At 42.3% G+C, this 23,014-nt stretch overlaps 1 protein-coding gene across 1 annotated transcript; it reads right to left on the bottom strand.

The window, feature by feature from the left end:
- Positions 1–953: 953 nt before the first annotated feature.
- WDR47 (WD repeat domain 47) lies at positions 954–21,480 on the bottom strand. Its single transcript, XM_042873776.1, has 15 exons — positions 21,432–21,480; positions 17,458–17,624; positions 15,920–16,003; positions 15,257–15,341; positions 12,802–13,604; positions 12,042–12,165; positions 9,564–9,742; positions 9,203–9,451; positions 8,496–8,571; positions 7,369–7,526; positions 5,645–5,814; positions 4,533–4,703; positions 3,960–4,091; positions 2,768–2,986; positions 954–2,304 (listed from the first exon to the last, which is right to left on the bottom strand). The coding sequence occupies exons 2-15, from the start codon at positions 17,613–17,615 to the stop codon at positions 2,162–2,164; spliced, it is 2,751 nt and encodes a 916-aa protein (XP_042729710.1). The 5' UTR covers positions 17,616–17,624; positions 21,432–21,480; the 3' UTR covers positions 954–2,161.
- Between the last annotated feature and the right edge of the window lie 1,534 nt (positions 21,481–23,014).

The raw sequence follows: 23,014 nt of genomic DNA, 5'->3' as shown, positions 1-23,014 counted from the left end.
CGCGGTTTCCGTCAGCGGCGCCGCCGCAGCCACCGCCCCAACGGCCACCGCTCGGCCTCGCGCCCGCACCGGGCCGCGCGCGGCCCCTCGTACCTGAGCGCCGCAGACCGCCCCGCCGCGCTCCTTCGGCCCCGCGCTCGCCGCACCACCAGCCCCGGGCCGGCAGTGAGGGCCCGCGCCTTCTCCCCGCCCCTTACACCGCCTTGCCCACCGCGCAGCCCCGCTCCGAGGCGCGCAGGCGCGGCCCGGCGCCTCAGGGCGCAAAGAGCGGGCGAGGCGGGGAGGGCCGCGCGCCGTCGGTCACTTCAGGGGCGGCTGCACGCGCGCACCGCACGGCGGCAGGAGTGCGGCGAAAGGCGGGAAAACCAGCCGCAGGGCGAAACCGAAGCGGAGCCGCAATAAGGCGGCAGGCAGCCGGCAGCTCCGCCCGGCACGTGCGGAAGCTGAACAGCGAGTGCGCGGAACCGTACACCGCTGCGAGAGATGACGCAGCAATTCTTACCCTGCTGTTACTCCAGCTTACCGTCTCCCTTCCCCACGCTCAGCCTACTGGTTCAGTCTTTCGTAAATAAGATATAAGATCCCCCTTCCGCTCCCAACTCACACAGCCCGGGCGCTTTGCAGTAAATACGAGCACGAGGCACACGGACAACGCAGACTCGCAGGACATCCAGGACACGAAGTGATGTGTAATTGGGCAGTCTCTAACAGCACAAGCTGTATCTCACACAGCTAGCTTAGGAGTGAAGAAGCTGGTAGCTGCGAGCACTCCTCCAAAGCAGCATCAGCTCCTCCTTCTGTGTCAAATTCACAGTTCTAGTCTGTTACTACTTACCCCACTACAGTCAGGTTCTCTGAAACAGTACAAAGACCAAATTCTAAGCATGCACCAGCTCTTGCCCAATAGTTTGAGTAGCACTGAGGCATTACATAAGAAGCTCAAGCAGATAAGGTAGCTGCAGGTGTTGGAGGTCTTTATTGAGATTATAGCACAGATACACTTCTATATTTACCTTTCCACTTTTATACGATAGTTAAAAATGCTTTGCTACAGTGCACGTTTAATTTAGTAATCAAGAGAATCCAAAACTTAGCTGCAGTTCAAATAAATAACCTAATGCTTAAGGTTCAAATTTAAAAAGTAAAAGGAACTGTACAATATGAAAAAATATAACAATACATAAACATTCAAATCTAAAGTTCTGTAGAAATAAAAAAAACTAATTTCCCATACATAAACAGTGCAAGAAATAAAATTCAGATAAGCTTCTGAACTGGGAATTTAAATTACTTAATTCTTAAATTATCATGCAGACATAGCATTTTAAGCCATGCTGGTTTCTATTATAGTGTTAATGGTATCCCTTTTACTTTGAGAACTGATAGCCATTAAGTTCACTGTGACAACTGCTGCCAATCCACTCTCTTCTACAGTACATTATACACAGAGGTATTCTGTTGCATTCAGAAAGCAAAATATTTTATGTTTCTACAAAAACAAATTCACTGTTACTGTTTCCCCCCCCTCCAACATGTCAGCTTGTTGAAAACAATGTCATGTAGTAATGAGAGCAACATTTCCCCCTCTAGATGAAGAGAAAAGACCATAATCAAGATGTGGTTACCACCTAATCACCTTTGAAGTTCAGAGTTCATTACTAAAAAAGTTGATGTTAAAAAGTCTGACCTTTTGATAAGAAGTGATGAATATAATAAATCTGAAAAAACAGTGGAATATCTTATGTGTACATGGAACTACTTTGATACCGACTGGAAGTGCTGATCAACTGAAGTTCCTCTATAAAAATTTTCACTGAAGCAAAAACCAAGGAATGCAATTAATACCAAACTGTAAACACATCATTCATGTTACTTAGAGTGCACACTAACAATGAAAGTTCTTCTCAAACTTTGGCAACAAGACTACAATAGGTCACAGCAGCATGAGTTCACATGGAAGACTGAAAGCACTGCAAAAGAATATACTAAAAACACCAAGACCTCCTAGAAACCAGAAAAATCTGTGACAAGTGTCTCTTTTCAACATACTCTCCTACTCAACTGCTGCTCTCTGAATGCCTAATTCTTATTACTTGGTTTTTACAGTTCTGTAGTCTCAGGTCTCTGTGCTTTAGCTGCATAGGTTGCCTTTAGTTGCACTCTAGCCGTTGTAGGTCCAAAGGGTTACAGTTCTGTCTGCTGACGATGACAAGAAGGAAAGATCTTGTGTATGCCATCTGCATTGAATAACTTTGTCCTTGTGCTCTCCTACCACCATAAGAGGAAGCTGCTTTGTGAGGTCTCCTGCAGTAGAGGAACAGACATCATCAGTTATTTCATCACTTTATATTCCAGCTCTTTATGATTTAATAAAACTTACAGGTGCATGTCACCTTATGAAGCATACTGAACCTTTCAACACAGAGAAACAAACACACACCACACATGCAACTGAACAGTCTGGGGAAAGGTGCTAGGAAAAGGTGTAAAGTACATCTAAACTCTTCACAGTAATTATGACAATACTTACGTTTTTCTTTTTAAAGGGCAAATTTTCTAAATGCTGTGCAAAAGCAAAGGCCAACTCTTCAAGCAATAGGATTCAATAGTTTTTACCGTTATCAGCTTCTTACCCCTCACCAACCAAATGATGACATTTCAAACGCTTGAAATTCTATTCTTTTCTTTCAAACCAAAACATTATCTTTGATTCAACCTCTGTAAGAAAAACAAACTGAAAAATAACCTAGCATCTTTTGTATGTTACCTTGCAAGTCTGTCACCTTTATTTTCATGTCATAAGATCCTGTGAGCAAGTAGTGAGCCCCTGGAGAGAAGCGCACAGAACGAACATCACTTGCGTGAGGATGATAGCTTTGGACCATTCGCCCTCCTCGAATATCATACAACATGCAGCTGGAGTCCTCTTGTCCTGTAGCCAGGAGACGACCGCTAGGATCAACAGCTACTGAGGCTACAGCACTTCCTACAGGAGAAAAATACAAGCCATTGTATTTAAGCAAATGACAAAATGGGAATGTTATCACTTGTAGCCAGCCAGGATCATGATAGTGATCACTGACAGAATTGGTGTGTCTGTCCAGGCATTATTGGGTTTGCAACTTTGGAAAACTCCTGGTTTCTCTCCCTCTTTTGCAGTTGCAAAGGAGCTTCTCCTGGGTACGGTTTCTATCATTACTACAAACACATTTCCATTACATCACCCATTACTGGTGGCCACCTGTGTGCAGGATTTGACACCACCACATACAGACACACAACTATTAGAGAGCATCCAAAGGAGGGCTACAAACGTGGGGAATCCAGGTCTGGAGGACAAGACATATGAGAGCAGCTGAGATAGGTCCACGGTTTGCTCAACCAGAGCAAAGGCTGAGGGGAGGCCTCACAGCAGCTGCAGCTCTCACAGGGAGTACAGGGGCAGTGCTATTCTCTGCCCTCTGTGACAGCAACAGAGATGAAGGGAACAATGTGGAGTTGCATCAAAGGAGGGTAGGTGGGGATCAAAGAAGAGTTCTGGCACCAGCAGGTGGTGGGCATCAAACAGGCTGCCCAGTGCAGTAGTCACAGCTCCAAGTTACTGGAGTTTAAGAGTGGCTGGGACAACGCTCTCAAACATAGGGTTTGAGTTTTGGGTGGTCCCACTGGAGCCAGGATTTGAGCTTGATCTTGTGGGTGTGTTCCACTCAAGATACTCGATGGTTCTACGTAAAAGTATAGAATGCTAACTTACTTTTTTTTTTCCTGAAACAGCTCATGTGTCTTGTGTTATTCTGAACTACTTCAGAGACATGTTTGAATTTCACAAGGCAAAGTAGCCACCAATGTTTCAAGTGCTTGTTTATTTTTAAGGAAAGAAACAAATTACACCCTCATGCTTTCTATTAAGACCTCTGTTTTAATGCAAGAATGAGCAAAGGCGTGGAAGCCAGTCTTGCCTGTTCCATGAAACGTTGTTCCCACAACACGAACACAACTTGGTACTCTCAGATCCCAGAATCTTACAGTCTTGTCTTGGGATCCAGATGCGATCATCCAGCCACTCCACGTATAAAGTGCTAAAATATGACCTGTGGAAAAAAAAAGGATTCAGCATAATTAATCAAACAATGAAATGTTACATTTCCAATGATATTTTTGCATTCAGAAATTAAATGATCCTGAAGAATAGCTGCAGGTTCTGAAATAATAGTATAAAGGAATACTGAGCACTGCACCTTTTCTGCAACAAAGTATGCACTTCTGCCAACAAGTTAACAGGATATTTAAAGAAAAAAAAAAAACAAACCAAAACCCAACAAACCAATCAGACACAAAGAAACCAACAAAAAGAACTGTCAAACAAAAATATCTGAAACACAAAAACAACCACCCTTCCCCACTATCACCAGAGCAGTCTAGGGATAATTGAATTCTTGCTCAAAGGAAAACTCAAAGATGACATTTCAAAAACAACTGCTACATGAATCTAATACAGACTTTTGAAATGCAATATGGAAGTAACAGCTTACCTGTGTGACCACTTAAAGCATGCAGACCTTGCCCCCTCTGACAGTCTGTTGTATATATATTACAGTCCCCTGCTCCAGCACTTATTAAGATAGCACCACCACTTTCTGGTCCTTCCATAAAAGCAAGATCTCTGATTGTCCCATCATGCATGCTGAACTCCAAATCTGGACCTGCCGTAACAAAAGCAATAATAAAAAGAATATGAGGCATATTTGGTTTAGCAGTCAGTGCTGCAATCTTTAAAGCAGTTATAGTGACAACACAAGTTACTTCAGGCAATGGCAGCATACGATCTATGATAAACGTATACTTTCAATAGAACTATAAATACTAAGCTCAAGTAAAACCCTCACTAATGCTATTTTCATTGGGTGTTGCTTGAGATTCCTACCATTCCTAACGTATAGCAAAAAAATATACAGAGATCATCTCCACAGGCAATTCCGGGCAAGATTTACATAGTACAATTATTTCTTTTTGTGAATTGTGGTGAAGTAACACAAATACAAAAAGGTTTTCTCTGCCAGGAGGAAAGGATAACTAAAATCCAACAAGACAAGTCAGCCGAGTTCAAAATAAAATACAGCCACAGTCAGAATAATGGCTGTAAGGGCAAGGCAAAGAAAGTAGTATTTGTGTAAAAGAAATACCAGATTTCTACAGAGAAAGAGATGACAACAGAAGTAGGCGAGGAAAAGATAACTCAATTTGGAAATAAACTTCTACTGGCAATTCTTACAGACTGGAGCTGGTAAGAACATTCAGCTATTTACCAGTATTTGAAAACAAATTTCAGATGGCAGCACAATGCCACTGAATCTCCAGATCAAAGACAAAATGAAAGCAAACTAACAAACAAAAAAATAAAACCAACCCAAGCATCCAAACTTAATTAAAACGCAAAGATACTCCCTAAACAACAGCCTCAGTGTCCATTTTCTTAACAAAGAACACAGTGACAATAGGTAGAAAAAGGGACTACATTCATTCACGTATTAGAGAAATTACAGCAGAACTCAACTACATAACCTAAATAATTTAAATGGTCTTAAGTAGTGGACGAATAATCTAAAATTACTTCTTTACACATGCGCACACACACACACTCTACCTGTTGCATTGCATGTTTCAGCATTAAAAGGCAGTACTTTCACATATTTATCATTAGAACCAGTAGCCAGCAACTGTCCACAGGGACTCCAGGCCACACAGTAGATCGATCCTTTATGATGCTTATTCCTTTTGAAGCGAACTACTGGTTGCTTAGGAGTATTATAAGCACTGAAAGACAGCAAAAAAGAAGTGCTTTCTTTTTATTTGTAAGGAAATTTATGTGCTCTGTAAATAAACTGCTTCCTACATGTTAACCCTGCTTGAGAAAGAAGCAAAAGAAAGTTGCTTTAAGAATCTTCTTTGTCCATTAAAAGTAGTAAGAAAAAAAACAAACAAAACCCAGCCTTTCTAGCACCTATATATATATATATATATGCGTGTGTGCGTATATAATATACACACCGCATAATCAAAGGGAAGAAACTAGATCAGCTTTACACACAGCAGAAGTAAAAAAACAGTCCAATTTAAGTACATTCCCTCTCTTTCAACTGAGGAATTCCTGCTCCTCTAGCAGGAAATAGTCCAGTGCTTAATATACAGTATTGCTGTATCCAACATCAACATTCACTGCAGTAACATCAACAACAGAAACTCAGCAAATTTAATCACAACTGAGGAATTTGAAAAACATACTGTTGACACCTGATAAGAACAGAACAGAGGAAAAAAAAACAACAAAACAAAACCAGGACCACTCAGTTTGCATTCACAGAAATAGATTTTTTGCAAAAACCAACCATTGTCTGTCTGGAGTCAGACTGTTACAAAGATTGTGTTTCAAAACATTTCTTTGCTGACTTGAAAATCCCACGATGGAAAGTTTTTGGCAGACTGAGCAAAGCAAAAGACCAGTTAAGATGCACAAGTACATGTTCAAATGAATAAAGTCTCTGCATTCCTTTGATACCCATACACATTATGTCTCTTGTCAGAACAGATGCATGCACTTCTCACAAGAGACCAATGCTGCAGAGTCAATCTAATCTTTCCCAACATTTAGAACAGTAAGTTGTGTGAGGAGAGACTAATCACTAATGATAGTGAATTGCCTGTCCTACTAGAAACGCTGGCACTGTTTACCAACCAAGGAGAGAATATCTGGGCTTCAAGCCCAGCAAATCAGTCTGCACTGACTATGAAACAGCACCATGTGGAGTTAGCTGATGCACTGTCAATAAGTATTTTGGAATTAAACTTCAAAGACTTTTTGACCAGTTAACTACAAAGGCTACTTACTGATCTACTGTACTATGTTTAAGGGGAGAGAATTGGTGGAAATATTCAGATTACCTACTGAACACTTTAGAAGCCTGAACACAAATCCTAAACTGTGCGTCCTTGTAACTCCTTCTGAAACTGTCAGGTTTTAGATACCTGTGCTTCCCCTCTGCTCCAAGAAAATCATGTTATTGGAGCAGAGGCAAGGAGATGATGATTGAGATGGCAGTATTTACTTCCAGGGCCCGCCCACTAAAGCAAAATAACACTTTTATAAGGAAAAGTTGTTGCACAGCAATGTATCTAGCATGTAATGGAAGAGCAAAAACTTGTCCACAAACACATAAATACTTCAGATTGTTTTGGTTTGGCAGTTCAAGATTGTAATGACGATTGCACTACTTACAACAGCAAAATAAAGGAATGAAACATACAGGTATCAGTAGCTACTGGAGAAAGAAATACTATCACACAGGAAAATAAAGTTACAGTCTTTCTTACCTTGGGTCAATTACCTCTGGGTAGGCACACACTCGCAAGGTTTTGGAGTTGGAGCCAACAGCATATAAACTTCCACTGGGATGAAAGGCAACAGCTCTGACAGCTTGTGTGTCTTCTAGAGTATTAATGCAAATGAACTGCTTTTTTGATTTGTCATCCTACACAGAATGATGACAGTCAAATTAGGTTCTTAAAGCAAAACCAGTTGGAAAGTAGGCTTGATTGTTGAAATAATGGTTATAAGTTACTCTGAAAAATGTACTAGAAAGCAGAGGACCAGACTAAATTCAGAATTTGGAAAAACAATGTTTATTCCTGGTCACTGAATGACATTCTTCAGAAAATTCATTACTACAATTCACTCCTAAGCTGACGTTAGATTAACATTTCTCATCCTCCCCCCAGGACACCAACAACTATCTTCCTTAACAGCCAACTCCTAAGTCTGCTATTACAATTTATTTCTACAAATACACATCTAGTCCAGGTGAAACTCGTAAGGGGAGCAAAGCTACCAACTGAGCTGCTGCTCAGAACTACTTGTGCCATACTTTCACATTTGACATCTAGAGTACCATGACCAGTGCTTGGCTCCACTAAGATGACCAAGGCAGTGGAGCTTTCCTTGTGCAAAGAGACTGAGGGGGTTGGGACTGTTCCAGAAGAGAAGGGCTTGAAGGAGGCTGGGGTCAGTGGATTTAATCAATGAGTATAAAAACCTGACAGGAGAAGTAAAGAAGACAGAGCAGTGGTACTCAGCACAGGGCAAGAGGCAATGAGCACAAATAGAAATACAGCAAGTTACATTTAACTATGTCTGTTGTTTTAAACAGAACACACAGAGTAGTCAAGCATGGAAACAGGCTGCCTACAGAGGCTGTAGTCTTAATACTTTTCAATGCATAAAACTCCACTTGAACTGGCCCTGAGCAATCTACTGCCACTGAACTTCCCTTGAGCAGCTGTTGTGGACTCGTTTTTCAAAAGTCCCATCCACCCTCAATTGTTCTGTGACACTAAGTATTACATTCAGTCTAACCATCTATTAACAATGAGAGAATGTCACATAGGATCAAGCACTGAATCTTGTGAAATCATACACTGTACAAGAGAGTAAGAAAACTCACCTCATCACCTCTTGTCCTATTTAGATTCCCTGAAGAGTCCTCCAACTGTGGCTGAGCGACAGCATGTTCTGACACACTGTTTCGATTTGATTAAGAGTTGAAATGCACAACAGAAAGAAAAAAAAAAAGGAAGGAGATTTGTTTGTTTGTAAGCATTTCTGGACTAAAGCTGCAGTCACACTGAGAACTTACATCACATGTCTAACTCCTTATCATTAACATACTATTTTTACAAGAGATTGTCATTTTTTGGACAGCTCCAGGCATCAAACAAGTCAAAAATTAAAGAAATAAAAATATTTTCTTTCATGCTATAACACACACAACACATACATGGCAAAACAGTTTCTGCTTCTAGGTTAGCATTTATTTTACACAGAAAATCCAGTAGCTACCCCATTTATTTTGTATTTCAGAAGCTTAGTAGAATTACAAAATAAACGTTAATTACACAATTAATATGGAATAAGAGGTCTGAAATCAAAATTAAACATAAAATAGAAGCCATCACAAATAACCACCATTTCTCCTAAGTCAAGAATTTATTTTAAAATTCGTATAAAAATACCTAGACAACAGGTCACCAACCATATACCCCCAACTCAAACAACAAATCTGTTTGGTATTGATAAGTAGATACAAACCGCTATTTCCACAGTGGTAAGAGAAAGGAATTTCCAGTCTTAAGCAGGTATCAAATAACTTACATTTGATTCCCCTGCACAGGTGACTCTTCAGGAAAGGGTATTTGATTAGCTGATCCATGCTTTCGAGGAGTGCTTGTGCTAACACTTTGGCCATCAGTCGGCATCCTCTGAGCAGCACCTGATGTAACGTTACTTGCTAGACTGGTAGATGCATTCCCTTTGCTCCCATTGCATTGCTGGCTAAGTGTTTGCACATCATTTCCAAGACTGTCCATACCTATATTTAATTCTCCTAGCTTCTGGATAGACCTAGTTAAAAGACAACAACAAAAAAAGAGAAAACAAAACTAGGTTAACATGCGAACTTGCAGTTATGCAAGTGGCTAGAGAGAAAAGGAGAAGAGTAACAGATATCCCCAACCTGTTAAGAAACTGCTCAGTAAGATTCTGTTGCTGGTCAGGTCCATCTTCTTGATTTACACCACCTTCCAGCAACATCTGCTGATATAACTGCCGCTGTTGCTCTTTTTGTTCTAAGTGCTGCTGGTAACGTAGCCTTTGTCTGTAGTATTCTTGAAACTGCTCTGTTGAATCACGAAGCTTAGAAAAATAAGAATAGTTACTTGCAGAATTTAAGCTAAATACTCACTCTCTTGTTCACTAGTTCGTTACAGGCATCAAAAGGTCAGCAGTACTTTCATTTTCCCTAAAACTAAATACAAGTTCCTTACTAAAGAAGGAAATCCCTGCCTTACCGTGCTGTTAGTATTGGAGCGCTGCCTTCGTGCTTATTTTAGGACAAGACTGCTACTTCCAAAGCAGTAATTAACATCAAAACAAACAGGTCATCAAAAGATGAAAATAAAAGAAAAACCACTAAACAAGCTACATTCCAAATTCCAATTCATATTTTCAATATCATTTCAGTATCTTCTGCTGTGTTGATACCTCTCTGCAATCAGTCTGCAGAACAGATTCCTATCTCCCAGCGATCAACATTAAAAAATAGGATGTAGCACCTCTAGGCAAAACAAATACTTCAGCTTCCTTTTACATTGTCTCTTCACATTTATGTTGTCTCTTTAGCTTCCCCCACTACTCCCTGCCTTCTGCACTCACTCCCTGCCACTAGCTCCCAAGGACTTCCTGCTTTCTGCACTCCCTGCCTCTGTTGCTAGCTCCAAATGTCACCATCAAAACCAGCTGAGAACAAGTTCAAAAAGAACAGTGAAACACACAAAGCCTGAAGCACTTCAGTCCAAGATCGAAGTATTAACAATGACGTGCATTTTCTGAAAAATAAAACAATATTTTTACCAACTGAAAGAAAAAAAAAAAATGTAGTAGTAGCAGTAGGTAAAAAAGTTCTTCATACTTGTTAGGTTTCCTCAAGATGAGAACTTGGAAATTATCTTTGAAAGCTTAAGAAGCATTCCAACTATTTCAAATACATGGTCCATTTCCAAACTGCCGAGTTAGCATCCTTACAAACAACAGGCATACCCTGGAGCATATTTTTTTTTCATAACTAGTACTTATTTGCTGCAATCCTGGGTCCTTTAGTCTGAGTGACAATGATATAGAATCCAAAACCTAAACATGTTGCATAGATGCTCTGTAGTATAAAACCTGGCTTTTAAAATCAGTCTTTCCAAGAACAACACCAATAAGAACTAAGGAGACATGAAAGAATTTCTCATTCACGCAGATAACACAGCAGTAACACAAACAAAACCAAACATGAAGAAACTGGACTGGATATTACTTTGTTTTTCACTTGTGTATAACAGTCCAACCAACATCTTCACTTACAGTTACATCTCCTGCCTTCGTTCTCCCCCATAAACTCTGCCATGGTCTTCTGACTTTTGAGGACTGCTCTGCCATGTGCCTAGCTAAGCTCTTTCCTCTTTCCCTTTCCTTATTCCCAGCCCACATAAATCATGTCACTGCAGCAAAGAGGTTACTCAGCAAAGTCCTTGAGTGGAGCCAAGTCCTCACATTTAGAGGATTCTGTTAATCCCCTCACAGCCCCATTGCCCCACTCAATCACCCAGAGTCTACACTAAACTAGCCCTGTTAAGACTGGACTGGTTTTCAGTACTGTAGAGATGTCAAAAGTTTACTTAAGAAAATCAAACTGGAGTCTACAAACCAAACAAACAACTGGATGTTATTTCTTCACTCAAACACTTAGTACAAATATTCAGGTAAGAATACATTGTTACCGAACTCAGAGGCAGATATTTAGAATGGTGGAAAGCAAAAAGAATGGGTAACTGTTCATCCCTTCCTACTAAACTGCTATTTCACCTTCCCCATATTGCCATTACAGGACAGGAAAAAAGTCAAGGCCCAAAGCTTTCAAACTCTTTTGTTTTTTTAAATAAAGAGGTTATGCTACTGGATTCTGGACAGCAAAGATACGTTTAACAGGGATTTGATATTCATTATCTGTGCTCTAGACTAATTACATACAATGGCCCCTGAAAGTTGACAGTAACACTAACACTGCAAGCTACCCTCTAGATTCCTGGCTAAAACACTAAAAGGATTCTTAAGCACTGTTTAATCTAACATTGCTGATTTAGAGCTCTGCAAAATTTAAGTTACATGCAATAGTTTAGCAACACTAAGGTGAGAATGCACCCAGGTTCACTGGGTGCGCTACAGACTTAACTGACAGCAGAATGCTTTACAATGAAAAAAGAAGTGTCTTATACAAAATGCAATATTGTAATTTGATTTGTTAACATCTCATTAAAAAGCCACCAAGACTGCAAACAATTCACTGTCATGCATGAAGTTCTCAACACAAAAAGCAAATTATGAACATATCAGAACACAGCTCCAAAGGCTTCATTATTTTTCATATTATATGTTTCAGAACAGCCAGTACCTCATTTTTCTCTTGTTTGGCCGATCCCTGAGTCTGTGCTCCAGTGACTGGCTCATTCTCTAGAACTAAACTCTGGGACAATGCCTCGCTGCCAATGGGATGCTGTGGCTCCACAGGAGTATCACTTCTCAGAGCAACATGAAAAAGAAGTGTAATTGAGAAAAGATATGAGCAGAAAGTCCACTGGTAAGAAGAGAGAAGTAACATTCTAGAGTAAAAGCTATAGGAGTTAAGCAATCTACAAACTGCAGCTATGAAGAGGATGGTAAAATCAAACATTAAACCAGATCATTCAGAAACGGCAATAACTCTTTTCAAGAGAAACATTGAGCATATTTAGTTATTTGCAGTATCGTGACCCAAGTTTACAGACACTGAGAATAACAAAGATGGAGTTACAGCCATCTCACAAACAGCATATATTTATCGGTGAGGAAAAAATTCAAATTAGTAACACAACCTCTATTACATAATCAGAACATAAATTTGGATTTATATACAAATATAAACTATATAAGCTGTAACTTCCATTTTCTGTACACCTAAACTTCAAGAAAATCCTGCCTGAACCCAAAAGGCTCACAAGCAAATACGAAAATCTGATTTTAATCATAAATGCACGGGGAATAAAAACCCCTCGTCCACTGAGTTTTACTTAACCAGCCACTAAACAACCAAGGTAAGTTTCAACATTGCACTTACGTCCAGAAATACGACACGTGTAATTTTAACCTAAGCAAAAAACTGCAGTTGCACTTACCGCTCAGGTGACTCCTCAAAAATGCTGTGACACTCGGTGTTCTCCAGCATAAGACTTCGGCTGAGATTCTGTACTCCAGGGTAATGGAAATTAGCAAAGGAGTGCGACATGGGAGAAGTTTTGGTCCCGAGGTCTGTGACACGCTTCTCATGATTTGTTAACCCACAGGACAGCCCGTCTAAGGCGGGGTTTAAGGAGCGGGTCATGTAAGCATCGGCTGACTGAGGCCGCCTCATTGGGGAGGATGGGTATGGAGAAAGTTTGCTAATAAGAGGTGTCAAAAGATCAGCATATGCAGCTTTTGTAGGCTTGAGGAGTTTATCAACATGAATATTAAGCATCTTCTGTTCAAAAGCACAGGAAAAAACAGTAGCTGGCAGGTTCTGTAGCCACGATAACAAGCTAAGGTCCAAATCATCACACCCATTACCACATAAGAGATCGATGCCCAGCAATACTTCACTTTCTGTAATTTCTTCTCCTGTTGCTTTACTCTGACAGAACTCCACACAACATTCATAAAGCAACCCCTTCATTACAAGCTGAAATAAACGATTGTTACTTGCTTTGAAACCAGCCTCGCTCAGTTTCCTATCAGCGGGAATGAACTCTGCCACCATGACACAAGCTTCTTCAAAGCAGTGCACCCGCGCCGTGCTGGGATTCCAGTCTTTGAATTCTGCATGGTTGGTCAAACGAGGCAACGTGAGCAGCAAGCAGAGTTTGCTGTAGTCTTCCTTAGAGGGGCAATATTCTTCTAACGCATGTAGGCACTGCACAGCCTCTCGCATGGTGAATTCCAGCTACAGAAATGTTCAAATCAGCAGAGTAGCTCATAGTACGCGTGTTTCTATAGTTAGCAGAAGAAGAATGTGCAGTGGCAGGATTTTTCCACTACCATTCCTTTATTAATATTACTGTTTCTATTTAACCAAAATAGCACACGCTGTTTTAAGTCCAAAATTGCTGATGCAAATGCATTTACAGAGTCAAATTCCTGGATGTTTATACTTCCTGAAATCTCCACCTTCTGCCCCATTCCTGCTCTTACTTTCTACAGACCTGTGGAACTTTCACATCACCGCAGATTTTGCAGGCTTAAAACTTCACATCTGCAGCTAAACAGCTTCAATTCTATTATAGAACAGAAGGTTACTTCCATTCTCAGGGCCAACTCTATATACATATATTTTTCCCCCCCAAGCTTATGGAAAGATATCAGCATAATTATAAAAAGTGGCATATTTCTCTAGTTTCCAGTTATTAGCAAATTTCATTTGTCTTTTATATTAATGTTTTCTGTTTTCCGATCAGGAAAGCATTAAAAGAAGTTAAAAAGAGTTAAAAAAGAAGTTAAAAAAGTTAACCTCCACAGATAACACCTATGACTACATGGCTTTTAATAGAAAGCTTGTTGAAAAAAAAAAGTCAGAAAAACATGTTAAATACACCTAACTCAGTATCTTTAGTTTAAAAGATTCTTTAAAAAAATAAAAACAAAATCAGTAACATCCTACCTCTGTTCCCTAGCACATTCTCAACGTACAAGCCTTTCACCCTCAAATGCTTCCACATCTGGTAACATTCAGCACAAAAATAAGAAATGGATTTGACCATCTTCTCCTATACCATTATCTAATAACTGTGTACAGACAGACTGATTACAGAAGTGTGTGATCCCTTTACAGCACTTACTTCAAGCTTTGTCTACACTGTCAAGAAAAGACTCTGTAGTATATGTAATGAGAGAGAATTCAAGTTAACTCAGTTCTCAAAACAAAATCAGTTGTCTGAGAACTACTGGAATCCTTTTTTTTTTTTCCATTTGATAATCTTTGTGTTAGAAAATTACTACTACTGTATCACAAACACAAATGAAACTCTGATTAAGTCCACAGACAGCAGGCCTTTTCTGTCACTTGAATTTGCCATTCATGTCTCCATATGAAAATCTAAGTTACAGCTCCTTCTGTTTGCTTATTTAATTCAGTCAGTCCTTTGTGACTGCATCTGTTGCCATCAAAGAAACAACAGCATCTTTTCCTCTTTAAAAGCAACAGAAAAGAAGGTTAAGATCAATTTCATCTCTCATTTGGACCTGACTCTGACAATAAATTTCCCTGATTTTCAGGCCTGCCTCAGAGCCCTCCTGAAAACAAAGCACTGCTCTTTAGCATAATGGCCTAAAGTGAATTTCAAGACCAAAAGATGACATACGGTCACTGATCTATACTGCCACTTTTCAAGTAACCCTTGCATATAAAATTCTATTTGAGACCTGAGGATCACATTCGCTTCCAAAGGACACCAATTAGTTTGTCCATTATTTATGAAACCATTTGGTAATAGATAGAATTTGGGTATTCAGTCTGGGAGCATTGGTTTTTCTTTTAATTAAACCACGTGAATAAGTTTCTTGCCAATATAAAATTCCCCAAACAAAGACAGATCTTACATGCTGAGGCTCGTCTTCTGCTGACATTGCATTGTTTACACATAAGGCCTCCAAGAACTTCTGCTTCATAATTATGTAACGAAATCTGCAGGCAAGTAGTGAAATATTACCCATCTCGACCCAGTAGTTCAATATTCTTTTAGAAACAAGCAAAGTATTTTACAGCTATTTTTTGATTTAGGGATAGAAGTGACTGTGTTAAGAAACTCTGATCAAAGTTTAACAGAGTTGTAACCACAAAATTTTAGCAGGACGTGTTCTTCTTCAATCACTGCTTTCAAAAATAACACATTAAAAGTATTTGAAGGGTCATAAGGGGATAAAAAAAGTAAAGCAAGCACACTTGTTTCTTAAATAAAAGCACATCCAAATGTAAAAGAACATTTCAAGATGCAGCACTGCATTCCGAAGATGTAAAGCAAATGAAAGCCCATTACACCCTCTGTGCACGAGGCTTTTTAACTTCAAGTATAAATAACACATCCACATGCAATCAGGAACTGCATACAGGACACACACACACACACACACACACACACACACAAAACAGTCAAAAACTGAAACCTACTGTTCCCATAAAGAATATTTAATTTCTTATATTTCTCACAACCACTCCCAAGGACAATGTAACTCATACACAGAGACATATATACTCTATTCTACCTTTTCTTGTCGAATTTTTCCATACATTCGAGAGGCTGAATAAATTGAAGAACCTCATCCCACTGACCATCAAGAATCAACTGCCTAATAAGAGAAAAACAAAGACACTGCTTTCATTTCACCAGACAAGCACATTATCCTTCTTTGTAAGCAACCAGCTTAGAAAGCTATACACTTAAATGACAGCTGGATATTTAAACGTAAAACAGTTGATCAATCTGTTTGGAAAAATTAATGCTTTGCACATATGTTAAAATGATCGATACAGTAAAACACAAATCTCAGCATTGTGTAAAAAAAAATTCATGCAGGTACAAATACTGATGCTTTTGAAGACATATCAATGAAGATTAAATGGTCCTGTGTTTCCTGCTTCACTTGTAATTCTTACTGAGTATTCTTCAAGTAAGAAATTTTAATTAAATACATTTATTCAAGGAAGACACTGCTGAATTGAAGCGGACTTAAAAATATGTTAATTTTAACTGTATAAATACTGTTGGACCTATTCTTATACAAAGGGGTGCAGAGCACCTATATTAAGAATATAAAAGCAACAGCTTGGAAATAACTATGCTATGTGAATAGTGTGCTATGTTGCACAAGTGGATTACTTCAACTCCCAATGCACACCATACTCCCTAAAAGTCCAGCTCTAGAAGGAAAGGCTGCATTCCTCATGAGTTGCATAGTCTGAATTAACTAAGAATGAAACAAACAAGTATTACTACTAATTTCAATCTCTTTAGTTCTTTCATTTTATCCCAGTACCTGTAATCTCACTGGAAGAGAAGCTACATGAGAAAATCTGTTCAGTAATTTATGTATTTACATATTAAGAATAACCAGATAATAACCTTCTGCAAACATGAAATAATTTAAATACCCACATGATATTTCATGTCATAGGAGACCACAACGCTGAAGTATTACACTGCATCTACAGTAACTGCTTTTAATAATTCAGAGGACAGTACTACTAATGGTAAATGACACAAACTTCCATGCCTCCATGACCGCAGGTACCTCATCCCAGATCTTAGTACTAGTAGACTATAAGAATATTTTATTTGTATCTGGAACCAATCAAGGACATGCTCATTTCCACGTGACATAATAAGCAGATAACAACAGATCACTGCTGCTAGAAGATCTTGCTCTCCCATCTCCTGCTCAGGTGCTTTGCCCAACTTAGCCCTTGCTGACACTGACACGTGTTAAGACTCCTTCCGACTTTAAATTCATTAGCATGCCAGGAAAATAACTAAGTCAAAATGAATGAACATGTGAATAAACAAGAAAACAAACAAACAAACCTAACTCTAGAGCCTACGTGGATGCTTAGTCATTTACATTAAGTTGTTCATTTGTTAACTTCAGAGATGAAACACAGAACAGGGCTGGACCACACAACTGGGATGAGGAAACAGAAGAACAAGACAAGAACTCCCCCTTAATGTCATGGAGCTGCCCATGGAATCATAGTCCAACAGCATCCTTTCATACACATGGTACTGAAGCACAGGAGAAAGGCCTACCTTAAGAACAGCATGTCATCTGAAAACAGGCCATTAATGACCCCGCTTTCTTTCTCAAGCGCCAGCATACTGATATGAAGCTTCCTTGAGTTCAGAAAATCTAGTATCAGTTTAATTATTTCAGCTTCTTTAACATTCACTGTTTCTTCAGCCGTCATGATGGCAGCCTGAAAGGAAAGAGAGAATTTCTGTGATGATCAATATCTTTTTGTTTGCTTACCAACTGTTGACTACTCAGATTTCTTCCATCGTTTTACAGGACAGAACACTGTAGCATTACAAAAATAAAAATCAACTTCCAAGTTTCGTTTATTCAAGATGTTGGTTAAAAGGCCTCCAATAAGACTAACTCCACACCTTTACATTTCTTCTCTATGAATAGATAGGGTCCAGAGAAACCAGTCTACCAAGACACCAATCCCAGTGCAGTAAAAGAACTATATGTGAAATTGCACCTCACTATTCGCCTTTCAGAGAAGTTCAAAGGGCATATGAATTCCCCAGCTACTACGTTCTATCTAGACATCTTACGTATAAACTTAAAACCAGATTTGTTAGAAACACATACAAAAAGTGAAGCACGCTAAAAAGCACAGCAAGCTCACACCTCAGCCCTTTTTTGAAGCTATAAATGGAGGTTTAACCAAAGCTTTCTGTTATCCCTCTAAAAGGACACCTATTTCTGCCTGCATGCTTCATGAACAATCTCACTCTGCAAATCCAAGACAGCCCAGTTCAGCCGCTGACTGCTGGAGCCCCCCATTCACTCACCTGCCTCCTCCCAGCCCCTCCTCAGCACCATTCCCCTCCCTCCTCAGCACCATTCCCCTCTGCCACTGGGGCAGCTCTTCCACCAGCTTGTGCCTGGGAGCAGCCCAGGCTGTGAGGAGCTCTCCAGCTGCCCCCTGGCACCACAGAAGGCCAGGCACCAACGCAGCACCTGCCTGCTCGCCTGGGAGGCATGGGGCGCTACTGCTGACATGTGGAACCAGCACAACCACACCTTCTGGCAGGAGCAAAGCTGCAAAATGACTTAAATGGATTACGAGAGCATACAAAAACAAGAAGCTGGTATCAGTGATGAGCCCCCAGCAGGAAGCCATATCCCCAGAAATGAGCTAAGTAGAATGAAAGCAATCAAAAGAACAAATGAACACACAGAGCAAAGCATCCACAGTAAAAAGTCACAATACCCTAATTTCTCCCTAGAGATGAGAAGATACAAATACTCCAGTGAAACTGATAAGCCAAGGCTACTGAACTTCAAGCAATTGAAAAAAAATAGGCATAAAGAAAGAGTTTTCCTCTTCATTCTCCTTATGACCACATGCCAACTTTTTTCCAATGAGGTTTTCACCAGAGTGTTGGAACACATTTGATGATAGCAGCACAATTTATTCTGGAGCACCAGAGACCTGGCTGCGCCAGACACAAATGGCCTTCTTACAGCAGCTGGGTTTGACTCTCATTGCAGTCACCCCAGTCACCTGCAATTTGGATGGGCTCAGGGCAGACACACCCAGGGACTGCCCACCCACTCCTGGCTGTGAAGTCAAGGGAAAAAATTAAGATCTGGCTTGCAGAGCACCCTTCTGCAGGAAAGCAAACAGATGGACAGACAGCAGACAAACCCAGAGCCAGCACCTCTAGCGAAATGCTCTTTCCTCACATTTTAGCACCATTTTTATTTCTCCTTTTGGCAATCGGGTCAGGATTTTTGGTCCCAGAAAAAAAACTCAATTGCATCCTTACAGACTGGAAAAGAAATAAACACAAATTCAACCAGGAGTTTAGCATTAACTTCTTCATTCCTAGCCTCATCTAAAACATTTGCATTTAGCTTTTACTTTGCTTTATCGCATTGGCGGTTACATGAAACAACTTACATGGCTTCCTTGGCAAATAACGAAGTGAAGCTGAGTCAAACCTGTACTGAGCCTCGCCATCAGGAAACCATCTGCACAGTTCAGGGTAATACTCTCTTTGAAGCAAGGAACATCCACACCCCAGCTTTCTTTGCTGCTGGATCCATTGGAGTCTGCTCTAAGCAGGAAGTCACCATACAGACCTTCAAGATTACCTTGAATTATTTCCATAGGTTCTAAAACTCAAGTTCTTTTTCCTTACTTATATTCCCCACATAAATTGGATAAAGGATGACCAGCACCCCACCATTTCACGTGGAATGAATAATGGCACCTCTGGCATCCTGCTAAGAAAACTCAAACATGCAGCTTGGATGCTGATCCTCAAAAGACAGTTTGAAACGTACCAGTAAGCTCATAAATCAGCAAGATTATGAAAACACCGCGCATTTGGTGTCAGAGCAACATTGCCATCAGACACGCAGATAGAAAATAAGGGTAAACCTACTGAAGAAGGTTCTTCACTTAACAGAAAGTTCTTTTAGACTGATGAGCCCAGACTCCCCTGTGTTACGCTGTCAAAAAAATCAGCAGTGCTGTAACACCACCATGACATCACAGCTATATATAGTTTTACACATGACACTGAAGTAAGTCAGTTTTTCTAACAGTCAATGTGAACATAATAATAAATGAAAATCAAACATCAGGGAAACTCGAGATTAGAGCTCAGCTGCATCTTTGGTCCATCCCCAGCACTGCTTTCTGCCAGCACATATGGCAACACAGCGTCACAGTCTGATCAGCTCTAGCACTAATACCAAGAACAACCAAAGCACAGCATTAACATGAGGTATAACTGATGATAAAGGAGTATTAAAGCTGCAAATTTCAGTGTCCTCTGCTGACAAAGTACCTTTTTTTCTTACCCCATCTTTTCATAGCAATCCATTCCAACATCTGTCGCCCTTCTAAGTCCCCATAACCATCTCCTAAATAAACCAATATCAAGAAAAACTGAAAAATCCAACCAGCTCCCCTGCCACCCAGCTGACACACCTGTTCTCTGCTTCCAATGCACAAGATGCCCTTTAGCTGAGCTCTTTGGAACGTAACCTATCTACTTCTATGCTTCCCAGGGAGAGCTTTCACTCTTGCTCTGCTCTTACTCGTATTCTAAGCACAAACCAACGGCATCAACTGCCCCACGGCATCACAAGCGCATTGTTTTCTAAGGAACGTAAACAGACACATAAGTACACTACTTTGGGAGAACGCCTGTAAACTGGAAAGTGAGTTTGGGATAGTCTCTAAGTTACCCTTCTTAGGAAAAATGTAATTGCATCTGCACTCACATGACAATTGCAGCAAGGTCTGACGTTGTGAAATACAAATGAGTTGTCAAACTCCAAACAAGCATTGCTCCTTTGTCTTCATCCCTCCCAAATGGGCCAGCGGCACGCAACGTGCCCTCACAGAGCTTGGCTGGGAATTCCAGTACTTCTTCCTTGTATTTCTGGGCATTTCAGCACCGCGCAGAGCCAATGCCGGGGAGCGGCGTTCAGGCACGCAGCGCTTCCACACAACACAACGGAGAACGCGAACGGCTTACAGAGCAAGCGAACGCGTTTTGGCTGCGGCGCACCTGCTCCGAGATCGCCTTTATTCGTCCCCACACGTGCCGCCAGGCGGACGCCCCTCAGCCGTCACACAGTGCGGGGCCTGGGAGGCCGCTCCCCGAAAGGTGGCCCGGGCCGGGGGCGAATGGCCAGGACCGCAGAGCGGCCCCGGAGCTCCCTGCGGCTCGCACCTGGCCGGGCCCGCGCCGCGAGGCCGACAGAAGCCGCCCGCCCCGCGGAGCCGCAACAAAGGGACGTCGGCAACCGGGCGGCGCCGCGTCGACGCGCCCCGGCGCGAGGGAGGCGCGGCGGGCACCGTGCGGTGCGGCCTTACGGTGGGAACGGGCCGCGGAGACGGCCGGCCCGCACCCAGCTGCGCTCGGGGACCGCCGGACAGCGCCCGTCCCGCAGCGCGGCCCCGAGGAGAAAGCTCAGCCCGGCCCGACTTCTCCGCCGCGCGGCTCCCGTCCTCCGTCCCGCCCGAGCTCACCTGGGGCCCGGCGGCCCGTCCGCGCGCCGGCCGCGGGGCGTGAGGAGAAAATGGCGGCAGGCCTCGCTGCGGGGCGGGCCCGGGGTCGCGCTCGGTCGGACGGGGTCTTGCTGTCGCTCGGCGCTGCGGCCGCCGCCCGGCCTCGCACTCGCCGCCCGGCGTCCAGGACCCTCCCCGCGCCGGGGCGGAGTGCCTGCTCACAGCCCGAGTGGAAGCCAGAAGGGAGCTGGGCGTCGCCGCGGGGGCGGGGAGCGGCTGGCGGCGGGGCGGGGCCGCGCTTTGTCGGCGGCGGGGCGAACCCCCTACCGCGCCCGGGCCGCGGCGGGTGGCGGCGGGGCCCTGCCCGCGCAGAGGGAACCGCGGGCGGGGCGGGGTGGGGCGGAGTCGGGCGGCGGAGCCGCTGCGGCTGCCGGGCCGGCGAGTGCGGGCTCGTCGGCGTTCCCCGCCCAGCGCGGCGGCTCCGGGCGCGTCCCTGGGAGCGGCCCGCCCCGAGGCCTGCGGCGCTCGTCTGAGGGCTGCGGGACCCGCCTCGTCTTCGCCGAGGATGTCGTGTAGCCGAGTGCCCGTCTGTAATTCGCGTCCCGGGTGACGGCGCTGAGCGGGCCCTGTCCCTGCTCCCCAGCCTGGTGCCGGCTCCCTCCAGGGCAGAATCGGTGGAAAAATGTGCGTTCCTCATGAAACGTCAGACTTACACATGCTGTATAGGAGATACAAAGATGCATTTCCGTATGATTTAACATTCAGTTAAGTTTAATGCATCTTCATAATTCTCAGAAGACAGCAGCTAAGACCGATTATGTGAACACAAACTATGCTTTCTCTGTGTTCAGATATTGCATTGAGATGAGTTTAAGCAAACCGTATTAAAATGCCAGTGCTCCACATAGACAAAATTCTGGTACATACACAACACTGCATGGCTAGCCCTGTTGAAATGGAGGATGACAGTCTTCTAATTGAGGAAGTAGAGACCTGATTCGCTTTTAATTACATGTGTATGATGTGTGACAGGTGGTCAGGGAACAATCTGGATTCTCCCACACTGATAGCTAAAAAAGCTAAGTAGCGCAGTGCATTGATCCAGCTTGCAAACTGTTTTGTTAAGAATCAGCTGAAGTGCAGCTGGGAAATGTCCTCATAATATTGTTCTCTTTCTTCTTTCCGAAAGGAATGCGCAGAGATGTCCTGCAGTCAGGCCCATGAGGAGCAGCTTGGGCAAGGTGCCACCTGGCTAAGCAGCAGTGACTACGCACAGGATTAGCCAGGACTGGAAGCTGCCGGCTCCTTCTGCAGCACCGAGGTCTCAGCACCGCATCCCAAAAGGCTGGCTGGGTTCTCTAGCTAAAACAGCCTCCTCCCTTCTGCTGCAAAAGCTATTGCCTGTCACTTGATTACATCCAGAGGCAAAGATTAATAGAAAATTTCATTTCTGTTTCTTAATAGAAGTGACTTAACAGCAATTATAGGAAAAATGACTTGAAAACATCTGCAGAATGTACATATGGATGAAAAAACACTTTAAGCTAACCAAGCAATAGCCGAGCACATACATTTTAAAATTTTATCTCTGTTTCACAAATGGC

The sequence above is a fragment of the Lagopus leucura genome, unplaced genomic scaffold (genome assembly GCF_019238085.1).
Source record: "Lagopus leucura isolate 7727_CA_CO unplaced genomic scaffold, USGS_WTPT01 Super-Scaffold_100009, whole genome shotgun sequence".
NCBI classification, from domain to species: domain Eukaryota; kingdom Metazoa; phylum Chordata; class Aves; order Galliformes; family Phasianidae; genus Lagopus; species Lagopus leucura.
Note: the sequence above shows the minus strand (reverse complement) of the source record. Positions and strands in the feature narration are given on the sequence as shown.

Bases quoted from the DNA above. Each gene is read 5' to 3' on its own strand.
- WDR47 (XM_042873776.1), bottom strand. From the start codon at position 17,615: ATGACGGCTGAAGAAACAGTGAATGTTAAAGAAGCTGAAATAATTAAA. The intron at 12,166-12,801 runs GTAAGTGCAACT...TGCTCTGAGAAG, and splicing joins TTTGAGGAGTCACCTGAGCG to TGATACTCCTGTGGAGCCAC. The intron at 2,305-2,767 runs GTAACATACAAA...CCTCTACTGCAG, and splicing joins AAAGGTGACAGACTTGCAAG to GAGACCTCACAAAGCAGCTT.